The following is a 24,204-nucleotide window of genomic DNA, read 5'->3' on the forward strand; positions in this document are numbered from 1 at the left end:
GCAGCGCAAACACAATTCATTCACCAGATGGTTAACAAACAGAAAGCTGGATGCACATGAAAACATGACCTCATTTAAAACGCTCAAGCATCAGTGTGCACTGCAGATATGCACTAGCCTTTGCTTCTTTGAACAGATTAAAAGTTTTCAGCATTTTCATGCCTGCACCCTGTTAAAAAAAAGTACTGAAAGGGTGTAAATATGTCTGAGGAATGTACGATGTGTGCTTAATATGCATACAACAATAAAACAAACATTAAAAGTAGTGAGTACATCTAAAAACCTTAAAATAAATCTGATAAATATGATTACTGATGCAATACTATAGTTCTCCTCTAGAGAGCAGTGTTTACCAGAGGAGAGTCCTGCAGGCCCAGAAAACACAACAAAAACATTTTAAAAATCCAGGTTTTAGTATAGCCATAATCAAAATATTGTGAGGCACAGACAATGACTTTGAAAGTATAAGACAAACACAATGAAGCTTTAACTACAGTCAGACTTGAAATATTCATAGCGTGCATTCATTTTTAATCAAAAGCATTCAAGCTTTGTGCTAAAAAGACGTGACAGGCTTTCTTACCGCAGCGCTTGGTCAAGGGTGAGGCCGGTAAAACTGAAGAAACTTAGATACTCTTCTGCAACCATGCGGCTGAAGTCATTGCTACAAACAGACAGATGACGGCAATAAATGTAGGTAGCCGTGACGGGAAAGAGAAGCCAACATAAGAACAAACAAGAGAACAAAAGAGCAAGAAAGCAACAACAGTGTAGCGTTCAAACGGTTCGAGCTTCCTGCGTTTGCTGGAAAAGTCTCAGTTTGTGCCATCAGTCAGCTTGAGATACAGATTAGAGGCCAGAATAAAAGAGAAATAATAAAAGAAGAGATTCCCAAGGCACATCTGTCAAAAAGTGAGACAAATCCTTCAATCCCAAAATGTTTCTCATCATTTCCAACAAGCAGCAGAGAAGCTGATCGAGCAGCAGAGAACTTTACGAATGCAGATCTGTTTAAAACACTAATTTAGAAGGGAAACACAGAAAAAGAACAAACTGATTTTCCTCTGAACTGCATAAACAAAATAGGGAGTTCAAATAAAAATACACATCTCAGAAGTGGGATTTTCACACCTCTTTCTGATACCTCTAAATTAAACACAGAAGAGAAAAAGTCCTCCTCTAATTAGTAAATAGAGTCCAGACGTGTGTAATTTAATCTCAGCAGAAATTAATTTGTCCTGTACAGGCCTCTAATCATCCAGCCAGATCTACAACTAAACAGTTCAGATCAAAACATGTTGATGTGATAAAATGGTCCAGTCAAAGTCATGATATAAATCAAGATGTAAATCTGTGGCAAGGATTGAAAATGTATGTACTCTGATCGTCTCTATCAAATCTGTATGAACTTGAGATGCTTTACAAGAAAAATGAGCGACAGATTCAGAGTCTGGATGTACAAAGCTGGTAGAAACATTTATCAGAGGAAAGGGGGCTGAATACATCATATACCTGCTACATTTTTCAGATTTTATTTGTAGATTATTTTGAAATCCATATATAATTTTTTTGTCCACTTCACAATTATGCTCCAGGATCATTTGTGACTTGCATTAGTTTTATATTTTTACAAAACTACATGATTCACTATTATTTTCACCTGCAGGATTAAAAAAGTGTTTTTAAACATTTTGCTACAAATGATTTCCAGCTAGTTTTCAGGTAGCTACATAAAAAGTTCAGCTGTAAGATGTTCCACTCATTATTCACAGAAAAGAAAAATAAAGTATACGCTGAGTTGAAATGGACACTCTGTGAGTCATATTAGCAGGACATTACATTTGTAGAAATTTTAAGAATCCAGGAAACTTCTGCACTCAAGTGACACGCAGTAATTATCTCAGATGTTGGAAATCTTTCGGCTGGCGTTGCGTTTAGATCAGATGTGATTGTGGAGAGGTAACCCCATTCATGGTCACAATCTTTTCTGACAGGTGAACAAAGAGCAGAAATAAATCTCAAAATTGAATGATGCAAAGAAAAAAAAATAAAAAATACATATGTGTGTACGATAAGCTTGCACATCTGCTGCACAACATGCCAGGTTTTGGAGCGAGTCCTGCAGCGCTCCACACTTCACGTTGTACGAGGGAGCTCTGCAGCTCTGCAGGAAAGAACTGCAGGTGATAAAAGTGAGCCGCCTGCAGATATAAAAACACGCTGAAAATATTTTGGATATGAAGCGAAACAGAAGAGGCCCCAGAACAGCTGAGCAGACGAAATCCAATATCATCCAAGAATCTGATCATGTGACCCCAGCCGTTCGTCTTCTCAGTTAACTCTTTACAGTGACATTTTGCACTGTTCTTACTACAGAAATGTTTCAATATCACATTAAAAAAAAGAAAAATAGTCTAATTTTGGTCTACTTTTAGCCTTTTTTTAAAAAATTGCATACAGATGACCAAGTTTATTAAGGATAAACTGTAAATATGGACTGACATCAACGTCAAAAACTTCATTAAGATGAGCCAGAATTTCATGTAATCTTCCAAATTTGGACTTTTGAAGTCTTTTCTTTTTTAACTCTTTTCTTTTTCTTCAGCTCCATTCATTTAGATTAAATTAATTAATAGATTAACATTTATTTCTAAACCACTTAACTCTGACTTACGTATAAACCATATTAAAACTAAAAATCCAGAGGTGAATAAGTGTCGTGTCAGAAAGCAACAAAGGGCTCAGAACCGATTTTAAATGTGACATTTAGGGCCGTTTGTTCTTTATGTAAGCAAAATCCTCAAAAAAATAACAACTGGGTTTTAGATTCCAGGAGATAAATCTAAATAGTTTGTTAGCTCAAAACTTGCTAATTTCTCATTTTTGACCACATGTTGCACAGTGTGCCATCATGGTTGGGGACTGAAAAAGAAGTGAAAACCCAAAAGACTGGAGAGATAAACCTCAGAAACCCTGGAGAACCATTCATCGGGACCAGTGGGGAACACTTTAACAGCACAATAAACCCGTGGCGGCTCACTTCTTGCTGAGGTGACGCGACACGTCCGACTTCCTGAATCCATCCAAGTGAAAGAGACGCTTGGCGAGTCGTTTGGCGGCTGCCACGTCGCCACGGTGACTGCCGTTGGTGAGGGTGTCGCTGCTGCCCAGACCCAGCCGGTCACTGAGGTCCTGGTCCAGCTCGGAATCCGTCGCCAGACGGGCCTTCTCCCTGCTGACGGGGGGTGTGGGACGGGGAAATGATTAAAACGAAAAAACAGAAAAATGAAACCGATTACGATTCAGGATGAGGCAGCAGACAAAAAGAAAGTGGAGAATAATCAAGTAGAACGGGCAAAAGAAAAAAAATGACACGATAGATGGTGATTAAAACTAATTTCAGTAAACCAGTCATTCAAAGACATCTTCTGCCTTGGAGGGACAGTTCATGACCTTATTTTGAAGTGAGGCTTTTACATGCTACCTGCAGTGGATAACCATTTTGTTTTTTTCTTCATTTACCCCAGGGGTCATTGACCTTTACACTCCTAAGAGACTTTTGTACCTTCAGTCCAGCTGAACTAGATTTGTTTAGAACCAAAAGTCTACATAAATCTTTGAAACAAAACAACTTTTTCTTATATCGACTATTGTGGGAAATTTGTTAAAATTTTTAGACTGAAGTACAATTTTACGCTTGCTTTGATGTTTAATATATTTTTCTTCAATTAGAAATGTAATTTTGATCAGGAAAATTAGGTCAAAAAGCATGCTGTTTGCAACTTATTGCCACAAAAAAGCCACTTCATCAAAAAAAATCTTCCTTACTCTTTAAGGGTAAAACCACTAAACCTAGCATTTTGTGTTCGGTTTATATTTTAAACACTGCTAAACTCTTAAGCATTTTTAGACAGAGTTCTTAAGCCATTTCAGTAAACCAGTAACTTTTCTACAGAGTTCTTCTTAAGAACTTTGTCCAAAGAGCCACAGGTTGCAGACCAGTGACCTAGTCGAAATGCAGATGGTTCTTTGGGCCAAAACTATCTAAAACTAGCAGCTAGTCGGACAAAGACAAAAAAAAACCACACAAAAAAACCCGGATCTCTACCATCTTAGAAGATCTTAGAAGGGTTTGATTGCTCTAATTCTAATAAAGATGTTTCTATTGATTATAGAGACAGTGTTAAAAAATATTTTTAACATAAAAAAACACATCAATATTGTTTTAAAAAGTTGTTCCAGCTTTTATTTAATGGTGTTAAAAATACCAAACAGACACAATATGAGCTAATATAAGTTAAAAATAAATATTTGATAAATAAAACACTCATAAGTTGACAATATGTGTGAAGTATGAGACATGGCATAAAGGAGTGCTAAAATTTTTATTTAAAAATTATGTTATTTCAAGTTTTATTTTATTTCGAGTATAAAATGTAATAACCCATAATAGCTGGGCTTGCAGGTTTCCTCCATCTCTTCCAAAAGTAAGCTCATTGACAGCATTGGTTGGTTCATAAGTGCAAACTCATTACATCTAGATTATACTGTACTAATATTTTAAGCATGTTATGTCACACAGATAAAAGAGAATTACTTTTACAGCCTTTGCTAAACTGTGGATGAGAGAAATGGGGTCTTTGGGTTCATTTAGAGGAAATGGTGACAATGGGGGGTCTTTTCATCAAGAGCTGTGTGACGTCTCATATTGAACCAGCTGGCCAAAGAAAACGATGACAGTCTGCAGTTACAATCCAAAACTCCACAAAAACTGTATAAAAACAAGATTTTATTTAGATTTCTCGAAGGGCGGCTGAAGGCAAGGAAACTCTTATCTGTACGTCAAAAGTCACAAAATAAAATAAAATGTAAATTAGTGGTTTCACCAGATGCACTGCAGCGCTTTGAGAAACTTTCTTAAGCTGTTCACATGTTGTCAAGTCACAAACACTTCAGTGTATTTTATCTGATTTTATGCGACAGACCAACACAAAATGGAGCATAACTAGAAAATCATACATAGTTTTCCTTTGCTTTACAAACACAAATCTGAAAAGTGTGGCTTGCATTTTTATTCAGGCAGCTTTGCACATCCAGAGTGAAATGTTTCTCCATTATCAGACTCAGTGTTGTGTCTTTCCATGGGTCCTGAGCAGGATTTAGCTCTGGACTTTGACTGGGCCGATCTATCACATGAATATTTAGGGGTTGGAGATTATCTAGAGCTAATTTAGCTAAATAAAATCATGCTGACTAAAACAGGATAGTTGCGGCAGACTTCTTCGAGGCAACAAATGATCTTGACTTTCTTTGTGTTGTGAGATCCAGATGCATAGATACTGACAACTCAGATCTACCCTACAGAACCCCACATAAACAAAAACAAACAGAACCTTTAAGAAACGACAATAGTGGTCTGTCAGCTGAAACCTTATGTAAGGCACATCTCATCTGCAGGCTTTGGCCATTATTGGCATTTGTAAGATGAAACTGACCATTTAAGTTTAATTGATGCTATTATGTTTCCAGAGTGAAAAACCTTCAACCAGAATAGAAAATTTATATAATAAATTTCCCTAAAATCATAATTCAACCCATCGCAAAGACTAAAGCGTTTTAGACGGTGCTTCGTTTAAGCACTGTTAATTGGGAGCACAGGCCGCTATGGATGACTGAATTTTGATAGAATTGTCTTCTGGGGACTTTAGATGAAAAGTCAACAATGAACCAGCCGTAAACTCTTCAGAAGTCTGGGCAACATTTTTTGGATCAGACCACATCCATGTCGTGTTGATCTGCAGATCTGAAGACGGTCAATCTTCCACCATTGCATTGTTCGGTCTGGTTTCTCTTAACTCGCTCTTGAACATAGAGTCTCTATTAAGGAATAGATGTTGCTTCACAATACTCTCAAGGGTGCTGTTTTCCCTGTTTATACGCCCTTTTTTTAATCATGTTTTCCTTCCACTCAACTTTCTATAAATAGGCTGGAATACAGCACTCTCTGAACAGGCAGGTCCTTAATTACTGAGCTTTTGTTGCTGACACTGCTAGTAGAGGGTGTGATTTACTCTCTGGTGGGTGACTTTTAAGTCAGAAGTCTTCACCATAATTGTGCAGCCTGTAACAGAACATTTCTGTTTTGATTTTTTATAGGTTTTGTCTAGCAATATACATTTCAAAGAAAGTAAATGTTGTGTTTAACTTAGTAGCAAAGTCATAATCACTGGAATTCCCAGAACTAAATGCTTAAGATTAATCAGTCTGTGTGTATCGGATCTATATAATTTAGACATCTAGTGTCAATCACCTCCTGTGGGTGGTCATAATGTTCTGCCTGATAGGTGTGTAAACACCTTTTTCACCAAACAGGTGAGGCAGGTTCCAGGCCTACCTGTAGCAGAATCTCCGTTGTGTCAAATGCCGGTCGTCTCCAGCCGCAGAGGAACTTTGAAAGAAGGACACCGAGCGCGACGCCGCTGCTGATGCCTCACCTCCACCTCGCCTTCGACTGACCCCTCTCCTGCCTCTCGCATCATACCCTGAATGCATCACCATCTAGTCCAGAGACCTAACGCGGAGAAACACCTCCCCCGAGACCGGCAGAGTCTGACTCCGTCCTGACTCTGGGCTGAGACTTCATGGGTTTTCCTCCACTTTCTCGCTGCCTCTCTCTGCGTTTGCCGTCATCTGAGCTTCACAGCAAGCCTCCATACCCACTCAAACTGTTTGTCCGTCTCTATCTTTTCTCCGTCCGTTTGATGTTTTTCTCTCTCTTCCTTCATTTTACTCCTCCTCCTCTCTCTCTTTCTCTCTCCCTCCCTGTTTCCCTCTGTAAACATTCGCCGTGCCTCCTGCTGACCTCGCATTCAGAGCTTGGAATGAGACTTGGCTTGTGCATCTCCTCAAAAATCGCCTCCATTCATACCTTTCACTCACTGCATCTCCAACTACATACAGCTCGTCCGTCTATTGATGCCTGACAAACTTCTTTTAAGTGAGTGAAAGCTTTTCACACACCTGCAGATTAAACAGGAGCTAGAAGGTGTCGGGTTTCAGCTGGATATCTGTGGGCTGTGTGTCTCTGAACTTGTCCTGCCTGCAGCGAAGAGGACTTTTTGAGTTTTTTGTAAATGTCTGAGACTGTAGTGGAGTCTGTTTACAGCGTGTGCTTTATGAGGACTTGCAGAAGTGCTCCCAACCACAAGATTAACAGCCAGCGCTGTACTTTGGGCCACCCCACCTGTTAGCACTGACTCATCAAAGGACGACACAATGCCGAGAGGTCCTGAGAGAATTCCCGGTGTCAGCCTCTCTCGGCCCACTTGGCAGCTCCACACAATGAGCCACTGTCCAACGATCCAGACCATCTGAAAAGGGTGGCTCTACGAAGGAATGAGTAGGAGAAAAGGGGAGCGAAACTCCTACGTTTACAGCTCTTGCAAAAGTCTTAAAACTCAAATATGTTCTACAGGAATTTTATGTAATAGATCAACACAAAGTATGCATAATTGTGAGGTGGGAAGAAGGTCATAGGGGGAAATGGGCCGCATCGTCTCCATCCAGGATTCCACAGCCTTTAGCAAAGTTTGATAAGGGCAACGCTGAGCAAACACTGACCTTCTCAACCCTGTTCTTGTGTGCAGAGTCTTAAAAAAATGAGGTGAAATTGTGACTATGGAACAAAAAAAAGTATTTAAAACAAATAAAACAGGAATGTATCAGCTGAAACTGCAGACTGAACTCCTTACTTCCTTACAAGCACACATATGGTATTTAGTTAAAAGAACATTGCATTGACTTCTATTCATTTTCATTCTTTTCTACAATCCATGCAGTAAACCTAATCATTATTACATGCCCAACCCGAAACCTAACCCCGAACAAGAGGCTCTACCGTGTTAGAACCAGGCTTTGGTCCCCACAAGGCTCATCAGTCTTCACAAAGTTAGTAAATATGCCAGAAATGGTCCTAAGAATAATAGCTAAACAAGTACACACACATTATGTTTCTCTATTTTTACCAGGAATTTTCATTGACATCCATTCATTTCTTCAGTCTTACCCTAAACCATTACCAGTACATACGTAACCCTGACCTAAACACAATTCACACCTAAACCTAAACCCTGGCCCAAAATCAACACTTTTCCCCAAGCAGCCGGTCCCACAGTGTAGTGTGTGTTAGGAAAATGTATCAAATACAAGGCCACACACACACACACAACCTTACAGAAGTTGAAAGCCAGACTCAACCAATGTCGTTCGGTGCCCTCTGGTGGACAAAGCAACAAGCACGCTGGTTTTTCTGCCTCTGCAGTGCGGTCAGTTTCTAAATCATTGTGACAATGACAAAAAGTCAAACAGATAACGACCATAGTTTGACTTTAATATGTCATACAAGCTCAGTGAAAACATGTGGCGATAATGCTCCACATGTTTTAAGGATAGAATGATAAAAAAAAAATTTTAAAAGCTCTTGAGCAGCAAACTGGAATGAATAATCAAGGGGAGTCTTTCATAGCTACAGCAACAGCTTTCTGTTCTACCATACACTCACAAAAAGCCCACCTTCATGCATAAAATCAAAACATGCATTTCACCTACACTCTTATCCATGATACCTGGAAGCACAGGTGCATGAAAACACACACTTAGTCCAAGACGGATTTACACATTCCTGTGTAATCTGTGTGGTAGACAGCATGGGACCATATGCTGATGCTGTGACCTTCACTTTAAGCCAATGCAGCACTGCTTTTTTCAAGGAGAATCACACACACACACATGTATAGGGGTGTGCGCACACAAACGCACATATGCTCTAAAGTTGGTGGAAAAGCATATTAGCAGGACTATGAAGAATATTCAGGCAAAACTTTACACCTTGTTCTCAGAGGAAATAAACCAGCATTGATAGTTCTGTACAGATTTTCATTGGTTTCTTGACTCAACTGTGTCTAAAGCTGCCCTGATTTCACCAACCAAGATGTTAAAACGGGAACATCTGAAGTTCCTGGAAAAAATAAAATACAATAAAATAAACACTGGAATGTTTTTAACAACAATGTGCTTTTAGTTTCTCCTGCATGTCAAAAGTTTGTAACCTGCAATCTCAGCTTCAAATGGTAACAAATCACCCAATTTGCCTCTTTTAAGACCAACCAGAAGGAAAGTTTTAGTCCACATCCCTGTCATTAACTCCTGGAGGGTGTTCAGCCAGTTGTTCAGAGAAAGACAAAAGAGAGCAGTGGACACACTCCGTTCAGCTCCAGACTCGGTCGCAGAATTAGATGTGTGCAGGCACTTGTGTTAGAAATTCAAAATGGCGGCATTCTCAACATGAAACATGGCCCTTTTTTTACGGCTGGATCTGGCCACTCTAAAGATGGAGCTAACTTCAGCTTCTACGTTCGCCTCAAGTCCAGTAGGTCGACTTCACGACAGACACACTCGGGTCCACTGTATGTATTCTAACAAAAGAGGAAATCAAGTTGACGGCAGTTACAGACGGCAACAGAAAAAAAGGGAGGAGGAGCTGTCAGTTGCTGGTTGCTGTGGCAACCGCCAACTGCCAAGAGCAGCGTAACAGAACTTGATACAAGGATAACATGTCTGGAGAAACGACTTTTTGACGAAGCAAAAAATAGACTCAAAGAATAAACAAGCACATTTTTTACAAATTTAAAATAAAAATAGGTTAAATTAAAATAAAACCATGTTACATAAGAAGGTTGTGGTTCTTTCCGTCGTGATCCATATGTGTGCTAACGTTTTAGCTGAGGGTCAGAATGAGAGGAACAAGGTAAAACTGAGTGTAATGTTGCATCTGGGTTGTGTTGTTTTCCATCTAAAACAAACGTCTCGGGGTTTAACTGTAATTTAGACCTTTGACTTAAACGTACAGAACATAGCAGAAAATCTGAGGTCGTCCGAGTGGCGACTGTATTCAGTTTAAAGGCTTTTTCCTGTTAAGGCTTCTTTTTTTAATGGCCTCATATGATGCATGTGCAATTACACCCCTGAAAACGTCCCTCCTGAGTGATCGGCGCTAATCTACAGCTTTAAACGCTGCGGCTCTACGGGTTTCGGGCTTTGAGGCAGATTTTGGGTCTCAACTGCAGGGATTTGCTCCCATTCAGCCAGAACATCAGTCAGCTCTCTCACTGACTCTGGCTCATAGTTTTTCCTGACTCTGTCGGATTAAACAGTTCCTGGATTTGTTCATAAACTTGGCCTTGCACGCAGTGGCAATGATTTAGTGCCGATTTAATGTTGAAGTTTAAATGATGACTTCAGGTTTGCATTACATTCAATAATGTTAACAGGTTTTTGAAATGAGCATCTCATAAAGTATATTTAGAAAACAACAACAATGATTAGTGGTTTTATGCTTTTGTTGCAAATATTTTTATGTTTCATAAACTTCTGTCTCTCAATATGACAGAAACAGCAACATCTCCAAGAGGAAACATGTATTATGTGTAAATTAAGAGGGATTGCTGAAAAAGCCAGTATCTTGACATAATCGGCTGGATTTGGGTTGAAATAACCAACTGAGTGATTCAACGTTTTATAACTGGGATTGAATTTCAACATGCATAATTGACTGAAGTGGTGCAGCTGGTAGCACTGTTGCCTTGCAGCTAGAAGGTCCTGGGTTCGATTCCCGGCCCAGAGTCTTTCTGCATGGAGTTTGCATGTTCTCCCTTTGCATGCGTGGGTTCTCTCTGGGTACTCTGGCTTCACAGTCCAAAACCATGACTGTTTTGGTCCCTCTAAATTCTCCCTAGGTGTGTGTGCATGGTTGTGCGTCTTGTCTGTCTCTGTGTTGCCCTGCGGCAGACTGATGACCTGTCCAGGGTGTACTCCGCCTCTTGCCCGAAATGTTCGCTGGAGACAGGCACCAGCACCCCGCCGCTGAATTCAATTGACTATATTTCTATAAATAAGTTGGATGTTTTCTACTTTTTTGTAAAGTGCCCTTGGATTACATAAGTTTTGGCACTTTATAAATAAACTGAAACTGAAATAAGTCCATTCCTGTCTAACTAAAAATATTCCACTCATTTTTTTAGATTTTGTTTTCCTGATCAGTATATTTCTTGGCTCGCATTTCTTTTTTGCTGGCTAACGTTTTACTTCAACCACTTGACAGGGTTCAGTAAGTATATTGATGTTACTAGTGAGCCACAAATGAGGGAATTAAGAAAAGGGCAAGTAAATGTGTTTATTTTTCTTACTGTCTTATTTTGTTCTTATAATGAATGAATCAACATAAACTAAAGTTTAACTCCTAATTCAATTATACAATCGATCTGGATCCAGTGGAAACCTCCAAACAACAGTCTGCTATTTTGGAGACTACTGTTTTAAGGACTTTTATCACCAGAGTTTTCCTGTATGACACAGTGAGTAGGTGGGCATAGTGGCTCAGATGAACTACAAACTGAACATTTTATGATATTAATCATATTCCTACCCATGAAAAGCTGTTCTGTCAATATAAATTCCAGCACACAAAAAGACTTCACATGCCCTACAGTTAGATGGCACAGAATTAGGAAATCAATCCCTCAGTTTTGTGGTAGACATCCACTCTATATTGTTTTACCTGACAATATAGATATAAACCGATTCTGATTTGTCTTTAGGAATTGTAAAATACAAATATAAATTAGCAACATTCAAAGGATTTTTGAAGCTTTCCTGCTGTGAGCAATAGAAAATGATTTACAGTAGGAGCAGATTTGAATTTCCACTGCCGTGCCAGAGAGCAGCCAACTCTGTACAAAGGCACAGAAAGCTCAACAAGATAAAGGAGAGCAACTTCCACATTACTCTTATCTTTTAAAGTATTGCTCTCTCTCCCCTCCTTGCAGCCTGAATATACCTTCCCTGTTTACTTAAAAATAAGCTCTAAGTTTGTTTTTAAATACCTCACTGATGCTATAAGTCACAACCTAAGAGTGTTCTAATGTCAGAATAAGATTTTTGGGTTTCCAACCATCTGAACCATCTGTGTTTTCATTACAAACGTGTGCAAAACATTGTTGATATTCCACCAGTGTCAAAAAGACAATTTCGCAATTGTGATGTTCCATTAAATAAGAGACACAATTAAGAGTTTGTTGCTGCAGTAAGTCAATAAAAAACACGATGTGCCATCATCCTCCTAATACTTTTTCATGTGAGATCACGACTCACATGATGCAAAAAAAAAATTTTCCATTGGTGTTCTTACACTAATTTTGTTACAGTCGAAAAACCATCTCATTCTAGCGCAAAAACTTTTTATTGAAAAATCTGAATTTTTCCAAAATTGGCATATTTACATTAAGCAAATTTATTTTTGTAATTCCAATTTTTGTAATTTTAAGGTCAATGGGAATGCAGCTTGTGAGACGTGAAGCTGTGAAGTCCCCCATGAGGGATAAAATGACATTATCTGACTGGCTGAGTTGATGAAGTGTTTGGTTTACTGTTTTCTGACGAAAACATGCAACATGTTGCCGTCCACAAGCCTGTAACGGGTGACCTTCCCTTCGGAGGAAGACTACCAGCTGTGGGAACCCACCTGGACAAAGAGAAAGACGGGTTGATGTACCAGCTGCTACCCAGCTGTGCACACTCTCGCCCTCTTGGCATCACATCATCCGAGCCGCTGCTCAGCCTCTCACTGGAGGGGGCCCGCGTGGCGTCCGAGTCCCCCGTCACCGTAAAGATAGAATCGGACAGACTGGGCCTCTCGTGGTGTGCCAACGGGGCGAAGCTGAGCTGCACAATCTGACGGGCGCTCTGGTACACCGGCCCGTGCATGGCGGGCGTCAGCGTGGGCAGATCGAAGCTCAGAACAGTTTGGGTGCTGGAGGTCAGCAGCTCCTCGCTGTCCAGGCTGTTGTAGGACGTCCCTTTGGCTCGGTGGGACTCCATGATGCTCTCAAAATGGCTGCTGAATGTATCCTCAGCGGCGCAGCGGGGACCGGAGACCAGGATGGGGGACTTGAGGGCAGGATTGTGGTTGTCGAAAAATGTTTCCATTGGTCTAAACGGGAAAAGGGTTTTTATGTTAATGGAACAAATCGGATGTTGCCAGGATGAAAACCTACTTTTTCATCCTGAATAATTAATGTGAACATGTGTGTTTACGACCAAGCTGGAAATGAGGTCGGAGGAGACATGCAGATTCAGATCCAGATTTATGCTGGAGCAAAATTCCCCCACAGCTCAGTTTTCTTTTTATATACACTCACTGGCCACTTTATTAGGCACACCTTTTCACTTGCCTGTTGGCATGGATGGCCAACCATCCAATCGCATGACAGCAGTTCAATTCATTCATTCATCTGAGCCAGCAGCAACCTTTACTCTCCAAATACAACTCATCTAAAGGCAACTTATAATTTTATATTTATATAAACTATAGGAAATTAGTTGTCATTTTTTAAGAACCACCTATTTATTTCTATATTTAGAATTTTTACGCTGCAGATAAAAAGAGGATGATTTTTTTTTTTTCTGTGGGATGGAAAATTATTTTAAAAATACAAAAGTACATAGATTCCAACCTAATGACAAAAAAGATTTTAGTGCAATTCTAATGACAGCAAAATTCACTAGAATGACTTTTAATGTCTTTTTTTTTTTTTAAGGAAATTCGATGCAAATATTTCAGGAATAAACTGAAAAACATGCATTTGTTGGTATATCTAAATTTAAAATTATTAGTAGGTTCTTTTCTCATTTTTAGTCAAAGTAATTAAGATCCATTGTGGAAGGTCCAAAGAGTAATTTATGGCTCCGGAGCCGAAGGTTGCAGACTCCTGATCCAGACTTTGTTAAGACAACTTGTTTAATTTCTAACAGAGGGTTCGGACATTTCTAAAAACAGGAAGTTGAGGCTGAAAATCACGTAGGCTCACCAACATTTTACAATAAGAGATTGGAGGAAAGCTGTCTAGTCTGATGAGTCTAGATTTCAGCTACAAGTCAGCTGGTGAGCCAGAATTGAAATGTTACTAAAGGTGGTGGTTATGTAATGCTGTGGGGATATTTTCTTGGCACTTTACACAAATTTTCTGACGTGTATTTCCATATTTCCAACAGGATAATGGACCAAATCACAGCTCAAATAACCTCAAACTATTTTCTTTAACTTGAAAAAAAGTTTATCATAGTCTGATAGCCGATGTGGCCTAAAGATCTCTGTCTAGTGGAACATTTGGGACGTGAAAAACACATGTACTGCATGATATTTTTATGATGAAATGGACCAATATCTCTGAGGAATTGTTCAACCTGTAAGGCAGGAATGTCAAACTCCAGTCCTGGAGGGCCGCTGTCCTGCAACTTTTAGATGTGCCTCTGCTGCACCACACCTGAATAGAATAATTAGGTCATTAGCAAGGCTGGGAGAACTGATCTACACAAGGAGGAGGTCATTAAGCCATTTCATTCCAGTGTTTTGTACCTGTGGCACATCTAAAAACTGCAGGACAGCGACCCTTGAGGACTGGAGTTTGACACCCCTGCTGGGATTAAAGCAGCTCAGAGAGCAAAGGTCATCCATCTTAGTACTAACGAGCTGTGCCTAATAAAGTGGCCGGTGAGTGTGTGTTTTCAGCCTGAGGGAAACTTGTTCACCTCGTCAGAAGACGCCCAAACACCTCTGGGTCCTCTTCAGCAGCATACCGCTGCTTCCTGCTGTCGCCTTGCATCCTCACGCTCGCCCAGCTCACCATTTCCTCTTCTTCCTCTTCCTCATCCTTCTCTTCTTCATCCTCACTCCCCTCTTCCTCCTCCCCACCTGTCCTCCTATAGGCCAGCCCCCTCAGAGGGCTGCTCCCAGCCCCAGATGTGCCCTGCACACTGCGGTTGCTGCCGAAGGCGGAGTCGGCGTCGTCCTGCTCTGCCAGCAAAACCTCGTCGATGTCCGTCTCGCGGTAGCAGCGGAGCGGGACGGCATCCAGGTCCGTTTCGGAATACTTCAGCGTCCGGCGAATGATGCCCGTTTTGGGGGACATCCCGATGGCGGCAGGGGGAGGAGTCACCAGCTCGACCTCCACGTGCTGAACGTCGTGATTGGCCGACAGCAGAGGCAGGGAGGATGGAGGAGTCGGGGTGGGAGACTCGCTGGAGTTACCACTGGGGGGAGCTGTGGAGGCCTCCAGGGAATCTAGAAAGAAGCATGATTTAATAACATGATTAATATGAGGAAATGGAGCTCAGATTGATCTTTTATGCATACAATCATGGGAATAGGAGTGTGCATTATTAGTTCTAGATGAAATCTTGCTAACTATGTTGAGATCTTTGCCAGGCTCGAATTAAAGAATCCATACTTTCATGTCTGAGCATTTCACAGTCTGAGCTTTCTATTTTTTAAATCTCTAGGCATTTTAATAAACTTTCTCGTAGAAGGACCAAAAACCTCAGAAGAAGACACTGACTGCAACTTTCTTCTTCACAAAATGTTAACCAGAATGGAGTGGTACTAGATTTTAGCGGTTGTAAGATTTCTCTTTTGTCTGTAAAACCTACAAGTCATTTCTCCCGCTATTGCTAAGCTTGCACGTTTGTTTTGGTTGTATTTACCCAGAATGCCCTGCACTATAGTCCACTTCCTGCTTTTGGAGTGGTCTCTGGTCCGCTTGGTGTTCGCATTTCCATTCAAACCAAGTTCCCTTCAACATAACTTAGACCTGGGTTTTAATGCAGACCAGAGTTAGCTTTTTTGGTCCTCATCAGAGTTTGATTACACATTCACACCTCCTCTAACGAAACAGACTTTCTACGCAAACAAACTAGAGTTCAACTTAAGTGATTGCACCCTGACACCTTGGTGAGATTATTGTAATGAGCAGAGCTGCTTGGTTGACTGTGTCATGTGGTTTGTCTTTTTGACACAGTTAATAATTCCCAGATTACTCAGCCAGAAATACAAACCACAAATTAACTGTAGAAAAAAACAGAAACCGATGAATCAGCCAATTTATCTTTACATTTAAAACCTGGAATGAATGAAAAAATTGGATAATTTGGACTTCTTAAGCTCTAGAATGAAGACAATTAAACATAAGACACTTTATGACTTCTTAAGACTTTTATTGGTTTTGTAAACTTGAGGGTAGATTGAAGTAACTGTAGATTCTGCAAAAACCAGATCTATGTATTAATATATTAAACTCTAGGAGCAAAAGAGGGTGTACGTTTTTTAGTTATGACCTTTATTGCTTTAAGACTGTATTTTAAATGAATAATAATCCTATGAGCAGTAAGTGTCAGTAAGGAGATTTTGCAGCATTAACAAGAAACAAGTCTCATTCTGTGGGAAGTCAAGTCAAACTGCAACCATGTGACGTAACTTATCTCCCCATAAAACTATGGAAGCCATTGCTTTGGTTCGAAGAGCTAAAACTAGATAATGGAAGCAAAGTTTCTTATTCTTTCCTTTGTTCGATGTGTGCAACAGTTACTTTTACTCCTTTTGCCAGTAGTTTCCTCTGCAGAGGTCCCGAACAGGAACTCCCATTTGGCCCGAGCAATCTTCTGACAGTGCAGAGAAGGAACAGGAGCTGCACTTCCACTGTCTGTCTGTAAATAACACAGAGACAAACTAAGGGTTAATCTGCAAGGTCCTATTATGATTGTTCACAATGTGCTCTTCACTGAAAACTGATCTAGCTCTGATGCTTGTTACATGGGAGTTGAGTCAGGGAGCAACTTCCACGTTGAACCAGAGGTTAAACACAAATATACATGAATTCACTCATTGACATAATTCTGATACATCTGTCTTACAGCTGATGAAACCCAAAAATAAGTTATTTTTAAATATTAAAATAAAAACAATAAAAGTAGCCTAATGAAAGCCTATGCCCTGTGTGATACAAAGATTGTGTTTGGATTTGGACTCTTTTAGCGTGGATTACAGTTTAAGACTCCAGTTACCCTTCTGCAACTTTTTTCAGCACAGGTTTTCCTTTTATTAGACTTTTCACTAATGTAACTGGATATAAAACTGGGAAACATCCAGCTTTTATATATCAACGACCTTTTGCACTTTACCCTCCTTGTAAAGGGAGTCAATGAAGTAGTTTGATATTTGTGCTAGAAATTGGTCTAAAGCCAAGTTCAAGTTTTTAAGTAACTCGATTTCACTCAATATGTAACTTTTTCAATTACTTACATTTATAAACTTTTCTACTTAGATGTTGCGGCTTTAGTACTTTTATAGCAGATATGATCTGTTGGAAACAACTGCTACAAGTTTTTAATTTAACGCTCTAAACAGTTTTTTATTCTTGCAAATGTTTAATGCATTAACTAATAGAGGACTCTCTAAATTCATTGCTCACCTGTATTCCTGAAGTGGCAACGCCGGTCTCGTTGCTCTGGTGACTGGACTGACTTGACTCTGGGGACAAGGAGTCTCTGTCCCCGAAGCTCCCCGTCACGCCGCTGGAACTCCGAGAGGAAGAACCCGTCATCGCTCCGTTCTGCTCCGCCTCTGGAGATTCTCCTGCCCTTCTGGGATCGCCTCCGTCCGCCTCTTCACCGTGCCCTTCGTCCTCACAGCTCTCATCCTCCTCTTCGGAGTCCAGTGCCACAGGCCCAAGCAAAAGAATCTCCCTCCTCCTCTGCTCGGCCCGTTTCTGCTGGGCCATGGGGCTGAGTGGCCGCCTCAGTCGGCTGGTTTGCTGGTGACTGCTGGACTCGGACCCAGACTCGTTCTCCAGCTGGCTCCTCCACTGCTGCCTGGACGTCCAGCTGACCGGCCCCTCTTCAACGCTTTGGTTGATGAAGAGCCTGCGTGAGAGCTCTGTGCAGTCCCCTTTCTCGAAACAGCTCAGGTCTCCTCTCCTGTCCAGGCTTGGGGACCAGGAGTCCCCGGTGTACTGGGGAGTCTGGCAGCGATGCAGGGTGGGGCTTTCTGGTGTTCGGAGCTCAGCTTGAAGAAGCCTTGGGTCTCTGATGGGAGAGCTGATCTCAGTGGGCGGATGAGAGGGACGGAGGACTCGAGAAGGGATTGCTGGGGAGCTCTGCTGTGCTGATAAAACTGAGCTCTGATGCTGGGCTTCCTGAAAGCAGTCCTCCTGACGTGTGCCATGAGAAGAGTTGGAGCTTTCCGGCTGGTGAGAGTCTGTGTTTTCATTTGCTGGCATGTGTTGATCATTTAAAGGGATGTTCATCTTTAGGGTTGGCTTAAAGTGCTGTGCGTTTGGAGAGGACTCTCCAGAGTTTGAGCTGCTCATGCCTGAAGAATGGTTGTGCAATGAGGATCTCCTGGCCTCCGTCAACATTGAAGATACTCTGGAAGCTTCCTCTGCTAGCCTGCGGGCGACTTCGGGACTGTGAGCTGGAGTCGAAGGTTTGCTGCCGCTCAACTGGTTCAAACCTTCGACTCCGTTATTACCTGGTTGAAAGATTAATTCCTGCAGAGAAGTTTTCTTGGGTCTTTTGGTAGCTGGACTTTGTGCCATCCTCCCATCCTCTGTTGAACTCTGAAGAGGACAATGAAGGTCGGAGGAGGACCTCGACTCTGACGCCTTTCCGGACTGATCTGATCCAGGAATGTTTCTCAACCCATGAATAGCCTGACTGTTATCTGTGAGCTCTTTGGGATTCACTCTGATGTTCTGATGCTGGACTGGAGACCCAGCCCAGGACTGGCAGCGTTGCTGTTGACTGTAACGTGAGGAGGCTTCGAGGTCGAGTGCGTGGGCCAGTTTAATCCTCAGTAAGGGTGAACCGAACTCTTCCACCGCCCTTTGTGTAGCTGCTCTGCCAATCGGATCCAAACGCGGCTGTCGAAGTCCCGGGGAGAAGGTCTGCTGGTGACTCTCTGGAGATTGGAAACTCAGTTTGGGGCTTGAGCTGCACGACGAACCGGGACTATCAAACCACACTTGGTCACTAAGACGCTTCTGAAAGCGAGATGGCGTGGACAGCTCATCTCCCGCTCGTCTCTCGCACATGGAGTTGCGTGAACTGTCCAACGTCTTCACGTTGGACTTTTCGACGTAACTGAAGCTGACCACAGATCGCTGGCCATCAGGAGGAGTGAGAGGGCGGCCGACTCTTCTAGAGAAGAGGGATGAGTGTAGAGGTGAGCTACAGCGCTTGGTGACTGAAGGTGAGCTGCTGGATGTTTGGAGCTGAAAGTTGACAGTGTGTTGAGATGGAGACTGACTGTGATTCTGGTCCAGAACGCATTGGGGACTTGTGGCGGTCCTTCCAGCAGCCGTCTGGCTCGTTAGCTGGGAGAGGAGCTCGACAGGACTGTCCTCAACTGGAATCCTCTGAGCAATCCCTTCGTCGCTCTCCCTGGCCTGATCTGGGGCAGATCTCACCTCCACATAAAGATGAAGAACTTTTCCAGACTGGGACATGACCTCCCCTCAGCTCTTAATGAGGACACAGAAACGGAGCGGAGAAAGACTCAGACAGGGTGAAAGAGAGGTCTTTCCCCCCCTCCCTGTTGGGTTGGAATTAGGCTTTTCTGCCGCTGGTGGTTTATTTTTAGACAGTCTTTCTTCTGCCTCCCAGATCATCTGCGTGTAAAGCAGAGACACAGAGCAAAAACATGCCCAGGGGATGCCGCCAACAGCTCCCAACTCCTCATACCTGTGAATGAAAGAGGAGACGGAATTAATATGCCAAATGAGTGTGAAAAGCTGGTAAAGGACAAGTGAAAACACTCACTTTTCTAAAAGAAGCCAAGTGTGGGAGTTTTGTCCAAATGAGACGCAAATATTTCCAGCATGCTACTCTCAACAATGTTAAACAAAACTCAGATAAAAGTAATTCAGGTCCTCTCATATTGTCCATAAAGTGATCATGTTTTATAAATCAGAGTGTTTTTTATTTTCAAATCTCAAAAAAAAGTTAAAATTTTTTGATAATTTTATTATCTTGGAGTTTTTTTGACAATAGTGAGAGCTTCATTTGAAAGAAACGAACCAATCATGAGACATGGAGATGCCAAAGAAACTAAACTAAACTAAAAATAAAACAAAAACTTTAACAAGTTTTGGAACGGATACCAGATAGGAGGCTGATGTTAACCCACCTCAACTTTATTGAAAATATGTGTGTCAACCAGTTTGGCTATCCTCTACCAATTCTGATAAGTTTCCACACAGAAGCTTGTCGATGGATTCAAAAAATATTTAATTTCCCTGCAACTTCCTGAGTTTAACAAAATATTATAGGTGGTGTATTTTAGCTTGAAAGTTCAGTTCTGAACATATGTGGATCTCGGTATTTCTGACCAGCATCATAATAAAGTATTTAATTCTTTGCTGAGCTCATCCGAGTTGAATCCTTTGCAGCTGTCATCATTACACCGCTAAGCTTCATGCAGATTGGCTTTTCACGCCAATGTTGCAGCAGACAACAGAAGAGTGCAGTAAAATTAAAGTCACTCTGTCATGGCTGCTGGGCTCCAGTCTGCTGCTAGCAGCTGCAGATTGCAGTTGCCATATGGCAGCAGTGGGAGACAACATCCATGTTGAAACTGGCAGAGTGAGAACAATGGGAACTTGAGAGCAGTTGGCACACAGGATGGGCAGACAGCCACCTCTTTTTAACCCCAACTGCTGTTTTAGCCACGACTTCAAAACGGGTCAGGCTCAGCTTCCCGCTTCTGGCTTGCCTTGCAAGTTTAGTTGGTTCCTGTGCATAAAACATATGGCTTTTCACAGCAGATCTGACTCTGAACAGACATGAAAAAGTTAGGATTAGGTTTCAGCTCAGCCAAAAGAAACATCAACACATCGATGTGCAATTTATTTTTAAGTTCTAAAAAGGAGAGTGAAAAATTAACCTTGTTTTATTCAATTAGCAAAAAACTAAAAAGGCCTTTTCTTAATAAAAATGCAGGATCTCTAAGAGCTGGCCTTAACCCTTTAGGCTGAAATCACTAGGTGCTCTTTATAAACATCTACCCGTTTCTGAAGTTTGTCTAAGCTGGTCACGTTTAATTGTTGTGTGTTTGAGGAGTTAAAAGGCAATCTCTTACGCTTCCTTGAACAGGTAGGGATAGCTCTATGGGCAATATAAAACATGTTCATTTGTTTTATGGACAAAATTATTTCTATATAAGATTACATTGAGCTCCTTTCAAAGTGAGCCATTTTAGAGCCTCTTGTCACTTAAGCAGATAAGCTTAAACTCAGCGTTCACACCCGCACATGAAAATGACTGTAAACATATGCGCAATTATACAGCAGTACATCTTTGAAAAGCAAAAGTGAAGCCTCCTGCACAACCAACAAGGATTCAGCAAGTGGTTTCTGGATGATAAGTCAATAACAAAACACGTCTTTCTCAGCAGCCTGGGGTTGCTATGTGACAGGCTGCGCTCGGCTGGGGTTGCTAGGCAACGGCGTAGTCCCTGTCGATTGTGACTCAACAATCGGACGGTTTTCCAGACACCAAAAATATTAACTTTTTACCATAAATCAGGCTGGGTGGGCTTTTTAAAGCACTTCAACTGCTTTTAGACCAAAAAAAACCCAAAAACATGCACAATGTAAATTTTGCTAACAGGCCCCCTTTGAAGTTACCCCACATCACTTCGATATATCAAGATCTGGGCTTTGACTAGACTTAGATGATTTCTAAATTTTCGGCCAGTCCTTGGTGGGTGCACTGAGTTTACTACAGCGCATATAAAAAAATATTCACCACCTTGAATGTTTTGCCGCTTTTATGGCAAAAAATGACAAAAAATCCCTGTAATGTAAAAAAACCCAACAGATTTCTACAAAAATGAAGACAAATAATAAAAATACTTAACATGTATTAAGTAACTGCATAAATATTCACAACATTTAAAGTGACTCAGCCAATTAATGCTGGTAGTATCACCACTTAATGATCTAATGGTGTGCAGAAACAAAGCATCTCATGTTCTAGTTCAAAGATATCTTCACTATTTCTTCCCACCAACAGATGAAGTCTGCAGGAATACTCTGGCAGGTATCGATTCTGTATAGACCGGATGAGCCTGAACTCCATTTGTGCTCCTTCATCCATTAATTCATGCTTGGACTGAGACAGACTCAGTGAAGGCAGCGAGACGGATGATGTTGGACATGGAGAGAGGGAGCATCAGAGAAAGCTGGAACACGAAGAGGACGACAGATTTGTGTGTGAAGGAGAGAGCTGTGATGGCCGCCAGCCAGAATGATCAGAATATAAAGTTACAAGAAGGAAGAAGGTAAAAGCAGTAAAACGGATGCAAATATCGGCCTCGGCCTCTATTCACTGCAACAAAACATGTCCCTCCATTTTAATAGCTGTTTTCAATCAGTTATCTGAAAATAGAGAGAAGACGGTACAGCTGCTAACGTACCGAAACATGGCCGTCCGTCTAAACCAGGGGTCCCCAAACTTTCTCCTGTGAGGGCCACATAACTTGTCCCTTCTCTGATGGGGGGCCGGGGTCAGTTTGTAACAGAAAAAGTGTGACGATTGTAAGAGTGCTAAACATAAAAATGTATTGTTTTTCAGAAAGCACAATCAAATAACCTTTTCTGGATTCTTCAGAGAACAAAAGTCAGGAAATAACACTATTTATGAAATAAATAATAACCAAATAACACTGGGTTCTCCACATAAAAAAAAGGGTTAGGGTCAATTATATGCATGTATAAAATAGTTACTAACTAATAGTTAATAATAAATAAAGTTCATTACTAAGGAACATTTTATTGCAAAAGTCCAACTTATCAAATAAAAATGCACATATATGAAAATACTCTGGTATTGTTCAGGGGGCCGGACCAAATGTGGAGGCGGGCCGCATCTGACCCGCGGGCCGTAGTTTGGGGACCACTGATGTAAACCAACAGGCCAGGGGAGGAAAGTTTTAATCCGAGAGCAGGCAAGACGATAACACTGACCTCCAGAGATCCACAGGTAACATGGTAGAACATATACTTCACAGATCTTGACTTTATGAAGGAGTCATGAAAATAAAGCTGTAGTGGAATGAAACCCATAAGAAGGCAAAAAGCCACGAAGGGGACACAGCAGACACAATAGTTGGACTTTTTCCAGTTGCTGAGATTTCAGACCAACATGGCTGCTGTTTGCTTAAAATTCAGTGCAGTAGCAAACTGTTTATTTGAACTTCTGTCCATTTTTGTCCCATTACTCTGATCTTCACTTTTAGATTCATTTTATGAGCATAAAATGCAGAGAAATACGCTGCTGTTAAGTTGTATTGTTAACAGTTATTAGCCTTCTCATTGAATAAATCAGCTGGTGAATCTAAAATATTTTTAGTGTTTAATATATTTATTAAGTTTTCACATTATATTAAAAGAAATCACAATTCAAACAAGAAAGAAGCAAAAGAAAGTAAAATAAAAACCACCAACAAACAACCAAAATCCCTGTAAATACTGCCATCTACAAGTTATTATAGAGAAAAAAATAAAGTAAAAATGAAAACCATTCAAAAACCGGTGTCAAGATTTGTGAAATGACTGCTCAGCCAAAATTTCAAGGGTCTGCTATTCCTGGACCATTGCTGAGGATTTATGGAAAAAATCAGAAAAGATTTCCCAAAACATGTGTGAATCCAAAATATTTTTTGACCTGCAGTTATTGCTGCCATGTAGATAGGTTTGCTGCAATTTAAAAACTTCCAGGTTCAGACATAAATGTAATTCGACATTATTAGACTTCAGCACTAGTTTAACCCTAGTCAAATAAATTTTCTTTGTTACACTCCCACCATTAGAGGTTATCTAATGGTACTACAGCAGTAGTCATGGGTTCACTGATGTGCTGAAATGGCCTAGTCAAAGTCTAAAGCCAATTGAGAATCCAATGGAGAGTATTAACTCAGGAGGGCTGAGTAGAAATGTAAGCCATACTTTTCATATCATCTTTTGTAACACATTTTGGAGACCATTAATCACTTTCCTTCCATTTGAGTGATAATCTGCTTTGTGTTGATCTGTCTCACAACATCCAATAAACTCTGATGTTTATAGCTGGAATGTGACACAATATGGTGTATATATTTGTGAGGTATGGTCTAAGGATCTGGTATTTCAACAATTTATCTATTACACTTATATTTTCCTTTCCACCTTTAAAAAGATCCCATGGAAAATTTGGTTGCATGTTGCTGCAACCAAAGAGCTCTTATGTGGCCTTCTACAACCCCAGCAGATTTAATGAACC

At 41.0% G+C, this 24,204-nt stretch overlaps 1 protein-coding gene across 5 annotated transcripts in view; it reads right to left on the reverse strand.

Moving 5' to 3' along the window:
- Positions 1 to 24,204, reverse strand: part of LOC102236168 (PH and SEC7 domain-containing protein 1-like) — a 96,707-nt gene that overhangs the window by 39,058 nt on the left and 33,445 nt on the right. For 2 of the 5 annotated variants that reach the window (XM_023340723.1, XM_023340722.1), the window contains 6 exons: positions 17,358 to 19,626; positions 16,476 to 16,593; positions 14,644 to 15,175; positions 12,578 to 13,045; positions 3,041 to 3,235; positions 584 to 664 (listed from right to left, as the gene is read on the reverse strand). In XM_023340723.1, the coding sequence (XP_023196491.1) occupies positions 584 to 664; positions 3,041 to 3,235; positions 12,578 to 13,045; positions 14,644 to 15,175; positions 16,476 to 16,593; positions 17,358 to 19,391 (3,428 nt within the window). In that variant the 5' untranslated portion in view covers positions 19,392 to 19,626. Of the gene's footprint in view, positions 1 to 583; positions 665 to 3,040; positions 3,236 to 6,394; positions 6,775 to 12,577; positions 13,046 to 14,643; positions 15,176 to 16,475; positions 16,594 to 17,357; positions 19,627 to 24,204 lie in introns of those variants that run through there. The other 3 variants (XM_023340724.1, XM_023340725.1, XM_023340726.1) reach the window with 3 other exon arrangements.

This window comes from Xiphophorus maculatus, chromosome 10, assembly GCF_002775205.1.
Source record: "Xiphophorus maculatus strain JP 163 A chromosome 10, X_maculatus-5.0-male, whole genome shotgun sequence".
NCBI classification, from domain to species: Eukaryota; Metazoa; Chordata; class Actinopteri; order Cyprinodontiformes; family Poeciliidae; genus Xiphophorus; species Xiphophorus maculatus.